The following is a 22017-nucleotide window of genomic DNA, read 5'->3' as shown; positions in this document are numbered from 1 at the left end:
TCATACAGTGCTTTTACCCCTTGTGCTTTCAACCCTGTTCTACTGTTTTAGTTGTCTGTGTTATAGTGGTTTAATTCATCCCTGTTATGCAGATTTAGCTGTCCTGTTATAGTGGTTTCACCCCCTGTTGTGCAGATTTAGCAGTCTATAGAGGTTTCACCCCTGTTGTGCAGATTTAGCTGTCCCTGTTATAGTGGTTTCACCCCCCTGTGGACATATCTGCTGATAAATTCTACATGGAAAGAATGAGAAGTGTTTTTGTAATACTATTTGCCTTAAAAACAAGGCCATTCATACTTAAAAGTTAAATATTGCTTCATTCTTATCAAAATTGTGTTCATTCTATACATCACCATTGACAAAATGAGTACATATACAATTTGTGAAATATGACAAAAGTTCAAGACAAACTCAAAAGTTTCTGTTCAGCCTCTGCGTTCTGTTTCATTGATCCAGCCATAGACCATTTCACTCTACTGTTTATGGTTCAGTCTCAGATATATTCAGTTCCCTAAGGGTGAGATCAATAGTTCAATGTGGGATAAAAAAAACCCTCATTGTTTAATTTAGGCCTCAGACCCCCACCTCACCCCACCCCACCCCTTCTAACTTAATTGTCCAAAATTTATCATTGTTTCTGACAGCACAAGCAATTTCAAATCAGTATTTAGTGTAGTATGTAGTGCTATGAATACAAAACCAGTAAGTAGTGTGGAAAAAACAGCTCACACATTGACACTTTAATGCATTTCAGTGCCGTGCATTTACTGAAAAGTGAAATTTCTTCCATTTCTCAATTTGACACTTTTTTAGGAACATTGTATTAAGGTGTGTGTTTAAAACTGATTCCATTGAAACAAAATAGGATGCTCTTGTACTAAGTTTGAAAAAATCGGTCCAGGCATCTCCAAGAAATGGCTCTGGATGGACGGCCGGACGGACGGACGGACGGACGGACAGACAGCAGGGACTACCGGTAATTAAGTTTTCTTTACCCTACATTTGTAAGGTGAACAATTGATCTCACCCCTAGAAAGCATCTGTTTGGCCTCTGATATCTGTTCAGCTGCATTGTCATAAAAACCACCACCCTCTTTACGGCAATGTTTAACCGACGTCCCCATGCAGAGGCCATGGTTGAATTGTTTCTGTTGCGTCAGCAGAAAACTACTTTGGCTTGTCAGCCACAGACTGTACCTCACTGTCTATGGTTCAGCCACAGACCATACCTCACTGTCTATATGGTTTAGTTTCAGATGATTTCATATCCTGACTCTATGATATGTTGTCAATTGTCAGGTATTTTCTCATAGAACTATAAAGTATGTACAAACACCCTAGTAAAGTGATAAAAAATTTCAAAAAAATTCATGGAAGTGAATCCCAAATATACAAATTACAAACACCCTGTTTAAAATATATTTCTAAAGTATAGTTATAAATAAATATTCAAGTTTTCTTACAGACACTTCTATCAATATAGGCCCCAAAAAGAAAGAATTGTTTCTGGTCTGGACATTTTGTCTAAAATGGTGCAATGACGTGACAAACCTGTCACTAAATCTACTATTTATGGCAGTTACTGTTCTTTTTATTTAGTACAACTGTACTTTAGAGCAAGTGTGTATGTGGGGCAGATGTCATTTGCTTGTTCACGATTGGCTCTGCTGTTGTCTTCACTGAAGTAGGGAGGGTTATTTTCTTGTTCATTACCCCAGATCTGCAGAGTGCATGGGCTGGAAAAGCATGAAAAAAAAGACTGATGCAAGGGTATTAGAAGTGATGTGCACACTGACCAGAAACAATTCTTTCTTTTTTTTGGCCTAGTCATGTTGGAATCCATAAAAAAATATCATTCCTCTTTGACTGGCTCTCTAATCTAAATCTTCAGCCTCTCTGACATTACAAATTTAATTTTACACTTTTATAGTATACTTTCTTATACTTACTTCTTTGTCATTTAAACATTTCAAATTTTCATTCCCTTAAATGAAGTAAATGTTTGAATATTTTGACCTCAGATGATAAATTTCCTCTTACAGAAAGTTTCTTGTTGATGTAAACAGAAATCCAGCAGTCTGCTAATGGATTGTATACACACACTTTCTGTATGTTATTTTTGTATGCTTTACCATGCTTGCTAAGACCAGAGGGTAAAGGACAAATAATCAATTTTGGACTCGGGATTTTCCAGATTTCTAATATTATTTTCTGTATATTTCAAATAAAGTTTTAGATACTGTTTCCGCTCACTGTTTTTTTTTCTATTTCCTACCTGATATCAATGTCTTATCCAAGTTTATCAGCTTTGCATTAATTAGTAGCTTGCTAGAACAAACTCACTATTTACCCAAATTAACGCACGCATTATGCCGTGAGTGTAAACATCCACTGATCCGACTAATGGTACTACCCTGTGCTAACATGTTATTATGCAATAAAGGTTGATTGATTGATTGATTTGAAACTTGACTGAAAACAAAAGTATTCTTTTTAAGAACACAAAAAATAATAATAATAATAATAATAATAATAATAATAATAATGTTGGGTTCTTATATAGCGCTTTCCCACACCATGCTCAAAGCGCTTTACAATTATTACCCCTGGCTCGGATCAGAATGGCACAACGGCCCTTTAGTCTTCCTCAACTCCCCACGGAGCATACAATCCATTGCAGCCATTTTAGCGCATAGGATTAAAGCCTTCACAATGCAACCTACATCCTACCAGCTCCCCAATTATACAGCTGGGTTGACTGAGGCACAGTCGTGGTTCAAATCTTGCCCAAGGGCTGTAGCCATTCAGAAACAAACAGCAGCCAAAGCAGGGCTTGAACCTACAACCTGTAGATTCCAAGCCGGTCACGCTAACCATTCACCTATGATGACTCTATATAAATAAACACATTAGCCTCTCTCTGTGTCTCATACAGTAAATACAAATTATATATATATATATGTATATATTATATATAACTCGGTGAGCATCAATCTGCTAAGACAGTGCTCTATACCACAGTGGCAGAGCGCAATAGTTTTGGTAGTTCTGGAACTCTTTCTTGGTTGTAACTCGGAGTTTCACACATAGTGCGATCATCAGACAACATTGTCTGATGTAACATATACATATATATACATATATATACATATATATACATATATATATATATATATATATATAATCATAAAAATATCTGCTCATGTGTGTAAATGAATATGACTGGCACAGCTCAAAATAAATATTATTCTAAAGTTAAAGAATGTTTTGTTGTTTTCGTAAACCTAGCATAATATTATCTAAATTATGGTTTAATACTGAAAACTTTATCAAGTAAGCTATAGCTATCATAGTGGCAAATGTGGGATGGCATATAAAGTGAATTTTCATACTGATAGTATGTATATTTTACTAAAATGAACTCAACTCTTTCTATAACATTGGTGGCACAAGTGGGATTGCACATAAAAACTAAAATAAATTTCTCTTGCATATATATTGAGTAATGCTTGGAAAGTCAAGACTATCAAATTTATATACAATGATGACAATTAGAAAATATGTTCAATTTCCAACACAGGATAACAAACAGTAAATGCACCATACCTATTTATGTAAAAGCTGCAACAGCTGAAACAAGACAATTTTTAAAAACTGTTTTGTTAGATATGACGACAATACTCAAAATATTGTACTCCCTGAACAATATTGAATCACTGGTGGGTAAATGTATTTGTGTAGCTGTACACATACTGTGGTACAATAAATCCCATCAAATTGAATTTTGGGTTCTTACCTTAAATCAATGCCCAAAAGCAATCACTATTTCAAGCTATGACTGCACTATTTTTGGATAAAACTGACTCCTAAGTAACATATACAGTGTCAAATTATTAGTATTTTAACAATCCCCAGTGAATAGGCCATTCCAGACTGCAAACAGGAAATTGAGAACACAGCGCCCTCAATAAAACCATCATTTCTTAAGAGCTTTGTCCCTTGGTATTCTGTAGAAGTGTAAATCAGGGATGTTTCCGTATTGTTTAGACATTGAGGAAAGCAGCAGTGCTCTAAAAACTTGATAACTGAGTAACTGTGTATACACCAAGGTATACACAGACAGGAAGTAGAGCGCCACCACGGCAGATTTTGGAAAGGCCTATACAGTGTTGATTATCTGAGCAAAAAGATAACATTCCAGTTACAGCTTGTGCAGCTCTATGTTGTACATCCCTAATACCGTATTTATCCGATATCACATGGCATCAGAGGTGGGATGAATACATGGAATCAACATACTTCTACACGGAAAAACACAAAGGTAATTGATCTGAACGATAGCTATATTTTAAAATCTAATATCATCACTGTGACAGCATTCGTTACTTTTTTTACTTGACTCGCTGCATTATTTCTATTGTGTTGGGTTTGAATTCCAGTTGTAATAGGCATACTTTGGTGCAAAATCCGTCTGTCCAAATGTATATTCATTATCTTCGTCGTCTTTGATTGATTGCTGACCAGAGTAGATACTTTCATATGATGGCGGTGGTGCTGAAATGATAATTATGATGACAGAAATTAATATTTGTAAAAATATCAAACTAATAAAGTGGCAATATGGATGAGAAATTGATATTTATTTTGGGGTTTGCAATATCAAATTTGCTATGCATTTCTACTTGAAAAGTAATGTGAAGCAATATACCAAGTCCTTGTTTGTAACTCAATAAACTGAAAAACCCTAAAACTGTACAAATGTTACTCACGTAAGAATGGTGCAGATGCCACACCTTGATCTGCTTGAGGAGGAGGTGGCAATGTTCCAGGTATGGAGGGTGGTACGCCACTATACTGTGTTGGTGCCATGTTGTAATTCCGAGCATAGACTTGCTGTAAAGGTATGGTACCAATTATAACTGGAAGTTTCACTTCCAAATCTAATGGAGTACCAGAAATGTCAGCTTCAAACTGAAAATTGATCAAATTGCAATTATAAGTAACTAAATGGAGTAAATTGTAGGCAATAAGTAGCTAAAATTGAACAAATTGTAGGCAATAAGTAGCTAAAATTAAACAAATGGTAGGCAATATGTAGCTAAAATTGAACAAATTGTAGACAATAACTAGCTAAAATTAAACAAATTGTAGCTAGTAAGTAGCTAAAAATAACCAAATTGTGGGCAATAAGTCGCTAAAATTTAACAAATTGTAAGCAATAAGTAACTAAAATTTAACAAAATGAAAAAAAAGTTGCAAAAATAAAACAAATTATTGGCAATGAGTAACTGAAAGTACTAAACTCAAAGCTCTCTGATATACTGTGTAAACTTTGACATAACATTTGATGCTGATGAAATCTAGGCCCTCTAACCCACTGCATAAATACTCACTTTCACATCATATTCGATATTGATGTAGTGAAGGCCCTCTAACCCACTGCATAAATACTCACTTTCACATCATATTCAATGTTGATGTAGTGAAGGCCCTCTAACCCACTGTATAAATACTCACTTTCACATAATATTCAATGTTGATGTAGTTAAAGCCCTCTAGCCCACTGGCTGGTATGGCCGGTACAGGTAGTGGTTGCTGTCGCCAACTGATTGTATCATTGGGACCACAACCCGCACCCTTTATAGTTGAAACATCGACAGTAGTTGTGCGAGTATGCATCCGACCATGACCACGTCGAAACGCTGTAAAAGTACAGAGCTATAACATGAAAAGAAACTTCTATTAATAATTTAGTGTGAAAATAGCATGAATCAGTGAATGGGGTGGGCGGGGTGGGGTGTCTAACTTCTTCTTGCTTTTAACATTTTCAGTGATGAAGACCCATGATACTAATTACTGTGTAATCATTATTGCTCCACTGATAAAATTAACACTAATGTGAAACCCAGGGATTGCATTTCTGGTCTTTAATTTGCCAGGCTGTAGACAAATATCAGGTAACACAGGCAGGCAATATTGAGCCATTTGGGCAATTCCATTATATAGTATAGTAAATTCACCTTGATGTATAACATTGTCAATTTCTTTTCAAATTTGTCAGAATTCCGCAATATGCACTGAAAGTGTTTCATTTATCACGTAAGTATGATTTTAACATGAAAATGATAATTTACTATTTCTATATCCCTGCATTTATTCCTGCACACGCTTCCTGTATTTACGTTTAGGGTCAATGAACGTGACCTGCCCATACACCATTGGTAATGATTTTGTTAGTGTAATTTTGAATGTGTTTCCTACAAATGTGAAACAATTGGCTAAAATCTACACTTGTGAAAGTATGTCAGAAAGAACAATTTGCAAGAATACACCAAGCATGCCACACTTGCACATAAGTGAAATGAGATCATTCTGCCATATTACTGTACCTGTACAAGAGATGCTGTCGAATCAAGAATATTTCTAGAACTGTTATTGCTGACATCAATACCAGTCATTATAGTATCCCCTGGAACATAACCTTTTCTATCAATAGTAGCCGTCATTATAATTGGTCCAGATGCACAGCATAGACAACAGACGGTTTTCTGGTTCTCATCTTGTTGTGCAATCTTAAAATTATGATAAGAAGATTTTAGTTAATAAATCTATATAAAGTACAGTCGAAAAGAATAATTTGCAAGAACTTGTGTAAATACACCAAGCATGCCACACTTGCACTGAAGCGAAATGGGATTCTGCCATATTACTGTACCTCAGTGGTGGATTGCGACTTGTCATGTGAAAGACTCCCTAGGCCATAGACTTGTCATGCAAAAGACTCCCTAGGCTAAGGACTTTTCCCACTACAGAGGAGGATCTTACCTACTCTACAATTATCAACTTTAACTTGAAAGGAATAATAAAAAATAAAATCAATCTGATTTTTCTATATTAGTGGCAGTTGTATAATTATTCTCTGATATTTGTCTTCATTCAGTTGGAAAAATACTCGTGAGCTAAGGGTTTCGTCACTATGAGTCTCAAAATGAGTAGTGACAAGGTCCCTTAGGTTACTCATATTTTCCTCACTTGAACAAAGAAAAATATCGTGGAATATTATCTCTAACTAGTTACAGTGATACACATCTGTGCATGACAAATTGATATGATGTAACATACAATCTGATAGATATCAATCAGTGTCATACCGTTGCATCTGGAATCCTGTTCAGATCCAAAGGAAATCCTGACACTGTGAAAGCTCTTTTCGAGTTATGGTCAAACTTCCAGGGTCTGTCTATGTTAGATTTGATGATGTAACGAACACTTCCATATCTTATTCCTTCAAATGAACTGGGAAGACCAGTTGGAGGTAGTTGAAAGCGGAATGGAAATTGATGAACTGCGGCAGGAAGAGTTGGGTTCTCTCCACTTTTGTTTCCTACCTCTGAATAGAAATAAACAAGTCATTGAAAATGACATAGCCCCACTATGATTGGGTTTTAAGGAACTGGCAGTTTATGATGTCATTTTCAAACCTGGTTAATGTTGTTTGGCCTCATATGGTTGTTTTTGATATCACTACTCTGTTCAAGCATGTCTGAGTTATGGCTTTGGACATGAAAACTGTGCCAACAAAATGGCTGCCAGGCAGCCATATTGGATTGTATCACAACAACAATGAATATGCACATGTATGTCATATAACACTGTCCTAATAGCAACTTTGAATGAGATCTGTTCAAGCATGTCTGAGTTATGGCTTTGGAAAGGGAAAATTCGCAAACAAAATGGCTGCTAGGTGGCCATATTGGATTGTATCATAAAACAAATTGATGTGCATATGTATGCCATAGTATGTTGCCCCTGTACCAAGTTTGAAAAAAATTGGTCCAGTGCATCTCCAAGGAACGGCTATGGATGGACAGACAGACGGACGGACGGACAGACGGAACCCAATCCATAAGTCCCCGTCCGGACAAAGACTAAAAAAGAAGAAAAAGTATATATATACATGATACATACATAGTTTACATAGCTATAGATACAGATAGACAGAACTATAGATACATAGAATAATTATGTATATACACACATATACAAAATGTACATACACACATAATACATTTATACATACATACATACATACATACATACATACATACATAAATAAATAAATATATACAAATATGCATGAATGCACACATACATGTATGCACACACACACACACACACACACACGTTGTATGTCCTAGGTATGTTTTTGCTTTAAGTTTTCAGCTAAAATTCTTACCTTTCCCCCATAAGGTAACACATTCATTAAAATATACAGTACTTGAACTGTAGGTTACACTTCTTCTATGGTCACCAGAACCTTCAGATTCAGTCCAACGGACTCGACCTTCACCAATAAAAGTAACACGTACTCCTAAAATAATGAGAAAAAATCATTAATGTCATAAAATCGTGACTATTACATATACTTTTTTTCTTCAAATTTATGAAAGTTGACCCATATTTATGGTGTTAAAAAGTTTGGTGGCATATTCATGTATACCTTGCTATTGGAGTACCCCTCCTCCCCATTCCATCCCCAGATCATGGTTTATTGTTTGTACAGTGTACTATGTAGTATATTTCATTTGACAGTAAACTACATACTAGATAGATAATCTATATAGCCAAAAAAATAAATAAATATAATTAAACACAGATCACATGAACACAGTAATGATAACCTACAAAATAATAAGAATACTGCCAATGTCCCTACCAAATTTGACAACAATCGATCTAGTGGTTTGCATTTTAAGTTGTTATTGTTCACACACACACACACACACACACACACACACACACATATACACAGACACAAACACAGACACAAACACAGACAGACACAGACACACTACATATAAAGACAAAACTGGATGCCTATCGGTATACATATATATATATAATATCATGCTGAACCTCAGTTCAATTGTGCTAAAAATGTAATGTAATGTAATAAATGCAAGCACAGCTTCTTGCTGACCATTATAATATTATACACTGAATATACAGTCACAGTGTACATAGCTACCAAGTCAATGTACATAGCAACAATTGTACTGAGTGGGACAAAAGACTTTAAATAGAATTCTAACTAAATCTTTCTATTTGTCAAGGTTTTATAATAGTCGTTATTGACTTTAGATATTTGCACCTCACAATATGTCTGTCTGATCTGGGAAGATCCCTGAGGAAGATCCAACAAGAAGTTACGTAATAAACTTAAAGCCCAATGTTTGCATACCACATTATCACATCAGTAGAAAAATAAGGATTACATAGGATTGTTCAGTACCAGAGTTTTACATCGGTTTGTTTTCTTTTTTACATCATCATTTTAACTGACATGGGCATTTCTACCGGTCAACAAACTGGGTAGGTTACAATGATTAGTGCTGAGATTATGCATGGCGCTACAATATCTTACGAAAAAATTATTCCACTATTCATGAATATACAGTACTAGTCCAGTAAACATATACTGTATTTGGTGACCTTGTCACTATGCGTCTTGAGATGAGTAGTGACAACTTTCCCCTGGAGGAAAAAAACAATGAGAACACGCAATGTAGTAAAAAATCTGATATTCATACTCAGGCTTTGATATCCCTATTTTTATCTCCATTAATACATTCATTGGCAGATATAGCTCAACTGCAATACCCTAGATTGTTGACATTCGCTCGCGCTTTTTTCCCCTACGTTTTATCTAAACTCTGATCCGGCACAACACTAGTATAATTGCAAACTGATCTCGAGGGCCGAAGGCCCGAGCCCTCGATCACTCAGCCCTCGGTAGTAGTGTTGTGCCGGATCAGAGTTTAGCCTGGACGTAGGAAAAAAAGGCGCAAGCGACTGTTGACAGTCTAGCAATACCCCTTACCTCTGCATTGTAAAGGTTCAGATAGTTCAACGACAACACATCCATTGACAGCTTCACCAGCATTGTACACTTCCTTGTTGCCTTCAAACAGAATATTGTAAGCTTTCAACTTCCCCATTTTTTTAGTCAAGGAGCTACTAAATTAACATCAACAGAAGTCCAGAACAACAAAGAGAGAGAGAGAGCTCTGGCCAACCAGTCAGTCTTCAGCTATGTACCTAGTTTCTATATCACTGTATATTTAGATGTTTCAATCTGGAAAGATATATACATATATACATAAGTTCCATCTATTTCCAAGTTACTATTTAAAATCATTTACACAAAGAACTGAGGATAAAGAAACAGTCAACTTTAGAATTAAAACGATTACACAGTTCTCAAGCAAACAACTATACATGTCAATTTCTGAAAGTGTTTTGAGCATTCACAATTAAACGCGCATCATTCAAGTCCTTGTTCTCACATTATCAACTTATCAAGTGTTATCCACTCAGTGAAGCCATTATATAGATATATTCTTTTCTTCCCTGACCTACTTTGCTAACACTATCCGTACACAAGATAATTTTATTTTGAGATGACACACCTGAATTTTCAAATAGTCAGATAATATACTATTAATACCAGGAAATTGATTAAAAAACAAATAAAGAAAGTATTTTTTTAGAAATTATCTTTTCAGCATTAAAAAATCATTAGCTCAAAACCCTTGTGTCAAATGCGCATGTGTTCAACGACATATATTACACAAATGTAACATAAATAAATTTAGTGATACGAAAATTATATCACAATTAACATTCAACAGGTGGAAGTACCACATCACTCGAGCGCGTGATTAGGCGATACATTTGCATGCTGCCTGACAGCGGATAAGCTCTCACTTTCCATGCCCACGTTAGTGTACTGTAAAACAGTAGTAGATTTATGCCAAAACTTGCATCATTACTGTAAAACAGTAGTAGATTTATGCCAAAACTTGCATCATTACTGTAAAACAGTAGTAGATTTATGCCAAAACTTGCATCATTACTGTAAAACAGTAGTAGATTTATGCCAAAACTTGCATCATTACTGTAAAACAGTAGTAGATTTATGCCAAAACTTGCATCATTACTGTAAAACAGTAGTAGATTTATGCCAAAACTTGCATCATCATATGGTTTTCCGGGGTTAATAATCGACTTTATATACATGTGCTTGTTAAAATATCGGATCGCATTTTCGAGGCAATGCAGTCCGAACGACGTACACCTGTACCGTACTTGCAAAACGATTTATAAATATTTATATTATTATTTAAACACACAGCATGATTTCACTCGATTTTACGATCAACAATTCCATGTCTTACATGTTGATACTAACCTTAAGCTTGTCAACTCTTGTTATGTCGGTGGGTGCCTATAAACTACTCACAAAGACTACAGACAGTGCGTTGAGCTGTTGCTATTGACAAACGTAACACACTTGATACTTAGTACTAATACTATACGTCATGGTACTGGGGGTCACACTTAGGAATGTTAGGTCAACTTTACTTCTGTCGTAGAGGGCGCAAAAGACAGGCGAATAGAAAGTCATACAAAGTAATAACAGCAAAGGCTAGGCATATGAACACATGAACACACACACAGACAGACACACACGCACACACCCATACAGATAATGTGCACTATAGACTTAGACATTCCCTAATATATATAGAGGACCATCTATACAACAACCAATTACTGTTAATTTTAGAAATTGTTTATTTCAAGTAAATAACAAAATATACATTTGATAACAATATGAACAAACCATTTTTACAAATATTTGTGTTATAAAAATCCTTTTATTTTTACAATGAGAAATTGGATAGGCCAAACTCTTGAATATTTGAACAATGTTATATCTACACACCCTTAAGTAATGTCTCCACTAAATCTCAAGGCAGTTTTTGACTTTAAGTTGTTCACACACACACACACACACACACACACACACACACATTTTGTGACACCTATAGCCCCACTGAACTACTTTAGTGTTCACTTGTGCTAGAAAATTTTGTCCAAAATTTGTAACTTACGTACATGTGACCACATGATATTATCTTATCAGTGGAGTCATAATGATTAGATAGGATAAATATGTTATTCTTTTGTTCTGGATCAACCTTTTCCATAGCTGGGGATCTGCCAGACACCTCAATTCTAATCTCTTTTTTCTCCTATGGGGCTTAAACAAAGCATTATAAAGCCCACCTAAGTCTTGAGTAGTGAATTTAGGTCTCTGTTCTTTTAATCTATGTGAGCCATTAAACAAAACATAAAGCCCACCTAAGTCTTGAGTAATTAATTTAAGTCTCTGTTCTTTTAATCTATGTGGGCCATTAAACAAAACATAAAGCCCACCTAAGTCTTGAGTAATTAATTTAGGTCTCTATTTCTTTAACACTGTTACCTGGTAATAGTTGCTGACATTTATTATCGGCTAGGGGTTAACTTAATGGCAATAGAGGATAGGAAATTAAAAAAAAATGAAGTACGTGCCAAATTATTATAATCATGTTCTAGCAAGGTGACATTGGTGGGATTGCAAATAAGATGGCACATTTCAAACGTATGTGCCTTTAATATCCCAACTCGCATGTTCAGCTAACCAAAGCAGGGTTCCTGACTTTATATCTATGTCCTATAAACATAGTGGTAACAACAGTGAGATGGTCAAAGTAGTACATACATTTCTCTTGTATGTATATGTATATCAAGTAAGCTATAGCTATCATAGTGGCAAATGTGAGATGGCATATAAAGTGAATTTTCATACTGATAGTATGTATATTTTACTAAAATGAACTCAACTCTTTCTATAACATTGGTGGCACAAGTGGGATTGCAAATAAAACCTGAAATAAATTTCTCTTGCATATATATTTGAGTAATGCTTGGCCATCAAAATGATCAAAGTTATATACAATGATGACAAATTATGTTCAATTTCCAACACAGCATAACATACAGTAAATGCACCATACCTATTTATGTAAAAGCTGCAACAGCTGAAACTAGTCAATTTTTCAAAACTGTTTTGTTAGATATGACGACAATACTCAAAATATCGTACTCCCTGAACAGTATTGAATCACTGGTGGGTAAATGTATTTGTGTAGCTGACACATACTGTGGTACAATAAATTCCATCAAATTTCTTACCTTAAATCAATGCCCAAAAGCAATCACAATTTCAAGCTATGACTGCACTAGTTTTGGATAAAACTGACCTCTAAGTAACATATACAGTGTCCAATTATTAGTATTTTAACAATCCCCAGTGAATAGGCCATTCCAGACTGCAAACAGGAAATTGAGAATACAGCGCCCTCAATCAATTTTGGGGTCTCATCACCTCATATTACCATTTCTAAAGAGCTTTGTTCCTTGTATTCTGTAAAAGTGTAAATCACGGTTGTTTTTTGCACTGTTTAGACATCGAGAAAAGCAGCAGTGCTCTGAGTACTCTATGCCATGTATATACCCCCACAGTACACACAGACAGGAAGTAGAGTACACATCATGGCAAATTTTGGAAAGGCCTATACAGTGTTGATTATCTGAGCAAAAAGATAACATTCCAGTTACAGCTTGTGCAGCTCTATGTTGTTCATCCCTACACTATAGTTACTGTATTTATCCGATATCACATGGCATCAGAGGTGAGATGAATACATGGAATCAACATACTTCTACACGGAAAAACACAACGGTAATTGATCTGAACGATAGCTATATTTTAAAATCTAATATCATCACTGTGACAGCATTCGTTACTTTTTTTTTTACTCAACTCTGCATTATTTCTATTGTGTTGGGTTTGAATTCCAGCTGTAATAGGCATACTTTGGTGCAAAATCCGTCTGTCCAAATGTATGTTTATTATCTTCATCATCTTTGATTGATTGCTGACCAGAGTAAATTGTTTCATATAATGGCGGTGGTGCTGAAATGATAATTATGACGACAGAAATTAATATTTGTAATAATATCGGCAATATGGATGAAAAATTGATATTTATTTTGGGGTTTTCAATATCAAATTTACTATGCATTTCTACTGGAGAAGTAATGTGAAACAATATAGTAAGTCCTTGTTTGTAACTCAATAAACTGAAAAACCCTAAAAATGTACAAAATGTTACTCACGTAAGAATGGTGCAGATGCCGCGCCTTGATCTGCTTGAGGAGGAGGTGGCAATGCTTCAGGTATGGAGGGTGGTACGCCACTATACTGAGTTGGTGCCATGTTGTAATTCCGAGCATAGACTTGCTGTAAAGGTATGGTACCAATTATAACTGGCAGATTCACCTCCAAATCTACTGGAGTTATAGAAATATCGGCTTCAAACTGAAAATTTACCAAATTACAATTACAAGTAACTAAGTGGAACAAATTGTAAGCAATAAGTAGCTAAATTAAACATTGTAGCCAGTAAGTAGCTAAAATTGAACAAATTGTTGGCAACAAGTAGCTATAATCAAACAAATTGTAGGCAATAAATAGCTAAAAAGAAACAAATTGTAGGTAATAAGAAACAAAAATTCAACAAACTGTACAAAAGTTGCAAAAGTACTAAACTCAAAGCCCTCTGGTATACTGTGTCAACTTTCACATAACATTTGATGCTGATGAAATCTAGGCCCTCTAACCCAATGCATAAATACTCACTTTCATATCATATTCAATGTTGATGTAGTGAAGGCCCTCTAACCCACAGCATAAATACTCACTTTCACGTAATATTCAATGTTGATGTAGTCAAAGCCCTCTAGCCCACTGGCTGGTATGGCCGGTACAGATAGTGGTTGCTGTCGCCAACTGATTGTATCATTGGCACCACAACCCGCACCCTTTATCTTGGAAACATCGACGATAGTTGTGCGAGTATGCATCCGACCACGACCCTCTCTAAACGCTGTAAAAGTACAGAGCTATAACATGAAAAGAAGCTTTTATGAATAATTTAGTGTGAGAATAGCATGAATCAGTGAATGGGGGTGGGTGGGTTGGGGTGTCTAACTTCTTCCTGCTTTTAACATTTTCAGTGATGGAGACCCATGATACTAATTACATTTTTTGTACTGTGTAATCATTATGGCTCCACTGATAAGATTAACACTAATGTGAAACCCTTGGATTGCATTTCTGGTCTTTACTTTGGCTGTAGAACTCGGTCAGATAGACAAATATCAGGTAACACAGGCAGGCAATATTGAGCCATTTGGGCAATTCTATTATATAGTAGGCTAAATTCACCTCAAGTGACATATAACATTGTCAATTTCTTTTCAAATTTGTCAGAATTCCGCAATATGCACTAAAAGTGTTTCACTCATCACGCAAGTATAATTTTAACATGAAAATGATAATTTACTATTTTTATATCCCTGCATTTATTCCTGCACACGCTACCTGTATTTACGTTTAGTACGGTTTAGGGCCAATGAACGTCACCTGCCCATACACCATTGTTGATGATTTTGTTAGCATAATTTTGAATGTGTTTCCTACAAATGTGAAACAATTGTCTAAAATCTACACTTGTGAAAGTATGTCAGAAAGAACAATTTGCAAGAATACACCAAGCAATGCCACACTTGCACACATATTACTGTACCTGTACAAGAGATGCTGTCAAATCATTACTGTACCAGGATAGTATTGTATAGTTACATTACTGTACCAGGATTGTATTGTTTAGTTACATTACTGTACCTGGAGAGTATTAAGATTACACTACCTGTACAAGAGTTGCTGTCGTATTATGAATACTTCTAGAACTGTTATTGCTGACATCAATACCAGTCATTATAGTATCCCCTGGAACATAACCTTTTCTATCAATAGTAGCCGTCATTATAATTGGTCCAGATGCACAGCATAGACAACATACGGTTTTCTGGTTCTCATCTTGTTGTGCAATCTGAAAATTATGAAGTCAAGATATTAAGGTTTTAGTTCATAAATCTATATAAAGTACAGCCAAAAAGAATAATTTGCAAGAACTCATGTAAATACACCAAGCATGTCACACTTGCACTGAAGTGAAATGGGATTCTGCCATATTACTGTACCTGGTGGATTACGATTCCTTTTCATGTGAAAGTCTCCCTAGGTCAAGGACTTTTCCCACTATGGAGGAGGATCTTACCTACTACCTAATCTTACCTGTACACGTGCGCCAGTTCAGATGTAGAGGAGGCGATCAGGCTAAAAAATGTAAACATGTACCAAGAAGGTCAATTCAGGCAAAATAACGAAGGTAAAATAGCAATGAACGATTAGCCGACATCTACATCGGATTTTAATCAGATTGACTCAGGTCCCTTAATAGGTCCCTTGCTTGAACAAAGAAAAATATTGGGGAATATTAACTCTAATTATCAACAATGATCCATCATCATCTGTGCATGACAAATTGATAACATACAAACTGATAGATATCGATCAGTTTCATACCGTTGCATCTGGAATCCTGTTCAGATCCAAAGGAAATCCTGACACTGTGAAAGCTCTTTTCGACTTAAGGTCAAATTTCCAGGGTCCAGTGTCTATGTTAGATTTGATGGTGTAACGAACACTTCCATATTCTATTCCTTCAAATGAACTGGGAAGACCAGTTGGAGGTAGTTGAAAGCGGAATGGAAATTGATGAACTGTGGCAGGAAGAGTTGGGTTCTCTCCACTTTTTTTACCTACCTCTGATTAAAAAAAGGAGAAAAAGTATATATATACATGATACATGTATATAGTTTATAGCTATAGATACAGATAGACAGAACTATGTATGATAGATACATAGAATAATTATGTATATGCACACACACACACACATACATACATACATACATACATACATACACATACATACATACACATACATACATACATACATCCATACATACACACATACACACATACATACATACATACATACATACATACATACATACACATACATACATACATACATACATACATACATACATACACACATACACACATACATACATACACACATACATACATACATACACACATACATACACACATACATACATACATACATACATACATACACATACATACATACATACATACACACATACACACATACATACATACACACACACATACATACATACATACATACATACATACATACACATACATACATACACATACATACATACATACATACATACACACATACACACATACATACATACACACACACATACATACATACATACATACATACACATACATACATACACATACATACATACATACATACATACACACATACACACATACATACATACATACATACATAAATATATACATACATGCATGCATGCATACATACATACATACATACATACATCATACATACATACATACATACATATTCATACATACATACATACATACATTCATGTATACATACATACATACATACATACATACATACATGCATACATGCACACATACATACATACATACATACTGATAATTGCCTCCTCTAGGCGATCAGGCTAAAAACGTAAACATGTAGTTACGAAGGTCAATTCAAGCTAAAAAACGACGGTAAGATAGCAACGCAAGATTAGCCGACATCTACATCAGATTTTAATCAGATTGACATACATGCATATATACATATGATACATACATACATATGTACATACATACATACATACATACATACATACATTATACTTGCATACATACATATGCATACATGCATGCACGCACACACACACACACACACGCACGCACGCACAAAAAATGCATACATATATACATACATACATGCACACACACATAAATACAAATATGCATGAATGCACACATACATGTATGCACACACACACACACACACGTTGTATGTCCTAGGTATGTTTCTGCTTTAAGTTTTCTGCTAAAGTTCTTACCTTTCCCCCATAAGGTAACATATTCATTAAAATATACAGTACTTGAACTGTAGGTTACATTTCTTGAATCGTCACGAGTACCTTCAGATTCAGTCCAACAGACTTGACCTTCACCAATAAATCTAACACGTACTCCTAAAATAATGAGAAAAAATCATTAATGTCATAAAATCGTGACTATTACATATACTTTTTTTCTTCAAATATATGAAAGTTGACCCATATTTATGGCATTAAATGTGACTATTTGGAGGCATATTCATGTATACCTTGCTATTGGAGTACCCCTCCTCCCCCATACCATCCCCAGATCATGGTTTATTGTTTGTACAGTGTACTGTCTAGCATATTCAATTGACAGTAAACTACATACTAGATAGATAATCTATATAGCCAAAAAAATAAATTAAACATAGAACAGATGAACACAGTAATGATAACCTACAAAATAATAAGAATACTGCCAATGTCCCTACCAAATTTGACAACAATCGATCCAGTGGTTTGCATTTAAGTTTTTACTGCTAACACAGACACAGACACAGACACAGACATACACACACACACTATATATATATCATGCTGAACCTCAGTTCAGTTGTGCTAAAAATGTAATGTAATGTAATAAATGCAAGCACGGCTTCTTGTTGACCATTATAATATTATACACTGAATATAAGTCACAGTGTACATAGCTACCAAGTCAGTGTACATAGCAACAATTGTAATTGTACTGAGTGGGACAAATGACTTTAAATAGAATTCTTAGTAATTTCTATTTGTCAAGGTTTAGAATAGTCTTTATTAACTTTAGATATTTACAGCTCTGTCTGATCTAGGAAGATCCCTGAGGAAGATCCAACAAGAATTAACTTAATAATCTTAAAGCCCAATGTTTGCATACCTCATTCTCACATCAGTAGAGAAATAAGGATTACATAGGACTGTTCAGGACCAGCATTTTAATAGGTTTGTTTTCTTTTTTACATCATCATTTTAACTTTGCCGATGATAATGTATGCAGTAAATTTCATTCTGGGGGTCTGAACTTTAAATTCAATATTCTTTTTAGTAAGGTTTTATGGGAGATCAAGCATGACCTTGGGGAAATGGTCACAAAGTTGACAAAAATATTCATAACTTCGTTATGGGATAGAAGAAATTCCAGTTTGAGTCACTAAGAGTTATTAGCATATTAAGTAAGCTTGTAATTTGACAGGGGAGTACCATTCTTGTTTCTTGTTGATTGCATTGTCATGTGTATTTGTTCTGTGCCTGTATATTTTATCCTATTTAATAGCTTTTTATGTACCGTTGCAAAGGTGTAATAAATAAATAAATAAATAAACTGACATGGGCCTTTCTACTGGTCAACAAAGGTTACAATGATTAGTGCTGAGATTGTGCAAGATGCTACAATATCTTATGAATACACAGTACTAGTCCAGTAAACATATACTGTATTTGGTGACCTTGTCACCATGGTCACTATGTGTCTTGAGATGAGAAGTGACAAAACCCTTTCCTCTGGAGGAAAAAAACAATGAGAACACGCAATGTAGTAAAAAATTTGATATTCATACTCAGGCTTCGATATCCCTTATCTCCATTAATACATTGGCAGATATAGCTCAACTGCAATACCCCTTACCTCTACATTGTAAAGGTTCAGAGAGTTCAATGACAACACATCCATTGACAGCTTCCCCAGCATTGTACACTTCCTTGTTGCCTTCAAACAGAATATTGTAAGCTTTCAACTTCCCCATTTTTTAGTAAAGGAGCCGCTAAATTAACATAAATCCAGTAAAACAAAGAGAGAGAGAGAGAGAGAGCTCTGTCCAACCAGTCTTCAGCTATACATGTATGTATACCCAGTTTCTCTATCACTGTATATTGAGACGTTCCAATCTGGAATGATATGCAGTCATACATATATACATAAGTTCCATCTATTTCCAAGTTACTGTTGAAAAATCTCATACACAAATTTAACTGAGGATAAAGAAACAGTCAACTTTAGAATTAAAACAATTGCACAGTTCTCAAGCAAACAACTTTCCAGGTCAGTTTCTGAAAGTGTTTTGAGCATTCACAATTAAAGGAACATGATTCAAGTCCTTGTTCTCTCATTATCAAGTGTTATCCAATCAGTGATGCCATATAAAGATATATCCTTTTCTTCCATGACCTACTTTGCTAACACTATCTGTACACATTTTTTTTTTGAGATGACACACCTGAAACAATACTGTCACTTTTACCACTGCAATCTTGCAAGAACTTAAATTATAATTTAGTCAAATAGTCAAATATTATACGTCACCTGTCACCAATCTCGCATTCTGATTGGTCGAGAGCCCTGCAGATACACAGGTGTATTTTTCACCAACAATCGTATTTTTGCTTCTTGTAGATACGTGATCACTGGCCGCCCCCCTGTATTGTAAACAAACCGAGCAGACTAGAAATACTGCTATAAGTATAACCAACATTCCAAATGCCAAATTTATTGTCAACCGTACGAAATACCATCGTTGTATACATTGTAACAATAAAGTTAAGGCTGAGATGTAAACAACCGCAATGCAGTCATCAGACATGTCAGATGCAGAGAATTGTTCTAAACAGTATTACGCGGAAGCGATTTTGTTTTAAAATGAACCAGCGTATTTAGACATTCAAAAATTGAATTTCGTAGTCGCAGGTGACGTATAAGTATGTTATTTGCCAAATACTGTTCCACATCTTGCTGCTCGAGGTAATTTTTCCGGTATAATGGCTCGCCTCCGGCTCTCCGTTATTACCGTAAAAATTACCTCTTGCAAGTTGCAGCAAGATATGGTATTTCGCAAATAACATGTACGTTTCAACAGGTGGAAGTAAGTACCACATCACTCGAGCGCGTGATTAGGCGATACATTTGCATGCTACCTGACATAAGCTCTCAACGGAAATCACAAACCCTGAAACAAAACATCGCCTGGTTCGACAAAAATCTCACGAACATTGCCACAGTTTTTGTCTGGCCAGACAAAATATCTCTTTGATGTTGTAAATGGCTCAACAAAAATCTAATTAATATTTCCACATGTTATCGTCTGGCACAACACATGCAACAAGAACTGAACTACAATTGATACATTTTAGTCAATTGACTGTCTCAAAAATATCAAAGAATGCCCGCCAGGCAGGGACTAAGATAATGGTACTACATTGGTAGCTCACACAAAGAAAGTGTAACATTATAATATCGGTAAAGATTTTTGTCACGCCAGACAAATTGACGAAACGCTATTGGTAAGATTTTTGTCTAGCCAGCCGATAGAATGTAGAATGTAGATTTTTGTTGAGCCCGACAGACGACGTTTTGTTTCAGGGTTTATGATTTCCGTTGTACATCCACGCCCACGGGCCCACGTTAGTGTATAAAACAGTAGTAGATTTATGCCAAAACTTGCATTATATGGTAATCCGGGGTTCATAATCGATTTTATATACATGTATCTTGTTAAAATATCAGATCGCATTTTCGCGGGCGCGCGCAATGCAGTCCAAACGACGTACGTCGTAGAAAACAGGTTGATTTGTTTGCAAAACGATTTATAAATATTTATATTACTATCAGCACACAGCACACGATTTTACGATCAACAATTCCTAGTACCATATCTTTACACGTTGATACTAACCTTATCAAGTCTTGTTATACCGGTGGATGCCTATAAACTACTCACAAAGACTACAGAAAGTGGCTGAGCTGTTCGGATAGAAAGCAGACGCTGACAAATCCACTGCGCAAAGTTATGCGCATGTTCGTCTGTTGTCGATAGCGGTGGACAAAAGTAAGCACTTCGGATGTATATGACCACAGACAAGAATAGAGTCTTGTCTGTGATATGACTAAAACGATCGTCAAAAGTTAGTGTACAATAGAGCAGAAAATATAAACATTCTCACCATAATAACACATAGATATACTTCATTTTCATCAATTAAAATACGTGTTCTGCTCTTTTCCAAAACCAAAACGAAAGAGTTATTTTCGTCCCTCTAAAATCAAGCTGTCATTTATTGGCCAAGACACCTTCAGTTTTATTAAAAGTCTGGCCGCAAGTTTGAGAGTCTGGCGTTTATACTTTTCTCAAGGAAGGG

General features: G+C 35.4%; 2 protein-coding genes across 2 annotated transcripts; both read right to left on the bottom strand.

Moving 5' to 3' along the window:
* Positions 1–3645: 3645 nt before the first annotated feature.
* On the bottom strand, positions 3646–11339 carry LOC144445959 (arrestin domain-containing protein 3-like). Its single transcript, XM_078135614.1, has 8 exons — positions 11252–11339; positions 9881–10135; positions 8237–8371; positions 7152–7390; positions 6390–6572; positions 5518–5718; positions 4770–4971; positions 3646–4554 (listed from the first exon to the last, which is right to left on the bottom strand). The coding sequence occupies exons 2-8, from the start codon at positions 9996–9998 to the stop codon at positions 4415–4417; spliced, it is 1218 nt and encodes a 405-aa protein (XP_077991740.1). The 5' UTR covers positions 9999–10135; positions 11252–11339; the 3' UTR covers positions 3646–4414.
* Positions 11340–13727: 2388 nt separating this feature from the next.
* LOC144445892 (arrestin domain-containing protein 3-like) lies at positions 13728–19631 on the bottom strand. The gene is made up of 7 exons (XM_078135533.1): positions 19514–19631; positions 17863–17997; positions 16385–16626; positions 15666–15848; positions 14656–14856; positions 14071–14272; positions 13728–13867 (listed from the first exon to the last, which is right to left on the bottom strand). The coding sequence occupies exons 1-7, from the start codon at positions 19629–19631 to the stop codon at positions 13728–13730; spliced, it is 1221 nt and encodes a 406-aa protein (XP_077991659.1).
* Positions 19632–22017: the final 2386 nt, after the last annotated feature.

The sequence above is a fragment of the Glandiceps talaboti genome, chromosome 14 (genome assembly GCF_964340395.1).
Source record: "Glandiceps talaboti chromosome 14, keGlaTala1.1, whole genome shotgun sequence".
Lineage (NCBI taxonomy): Eukaryota > Metazoa > Hemichordata > Enteropneusta > Spengelidae > Glandiceps > Glandiceps talaboti.
This window is presented reverse-complemented; position numbering and strand designations above follow the sequence as displayed.

What these genes read in the sequence shown, in the direction of transcription:
- LOC144445959 (XM_078135614.1), bottom strand. Translation starts at nt 9,998, where the DNA reads ATGGGGAAGTTGAAAGCTTACAATATTCTGTTTGAAGGCAACAAGGAA. An exon ending in TGAACCTTTACAATGCAGAG is followed by an intron (nt 8,372 to 9,880) that starts GTAAGGGGTATT and finishes TCATTATTTTAG; the next exon opens with GAGTACGTGTTACTTTTATT. An exon ending in ACAGGATTCCAGATGCAACG is followed by an intron (nt 6,573 to 7,151) that starts GTATGACACTGA and finishes CATAATTTTAAG; the next exon opens with ATTGCACAACAAGATGAGAA.
- LOC144445892 (XM_078135533.1), bottom strand. Translation starts at nt 19,631, where the DNA reads ATGGGGAAGTTGAAAGCTTACAATATTCTGTTTGAAGGCAACAAGGAA. An exon ending in ACAGGATTCCAGATGCAACG is followed by an intron (nt 15,849 to 16,384) that starts GTATGAAACTGA and finishes CATAATTTTCAG; the next exon opens with ATTGCACAACAAGATGAGAA. An exon ending in ACATTGAATATTACGTGAAA is followed by an intron (nt 14,273 to 14,655) that starts GTGAGTATTTAT and finishes GTAAATTTTCAG; the next exon opens with TTTGAAGCCGATATTTCTAT.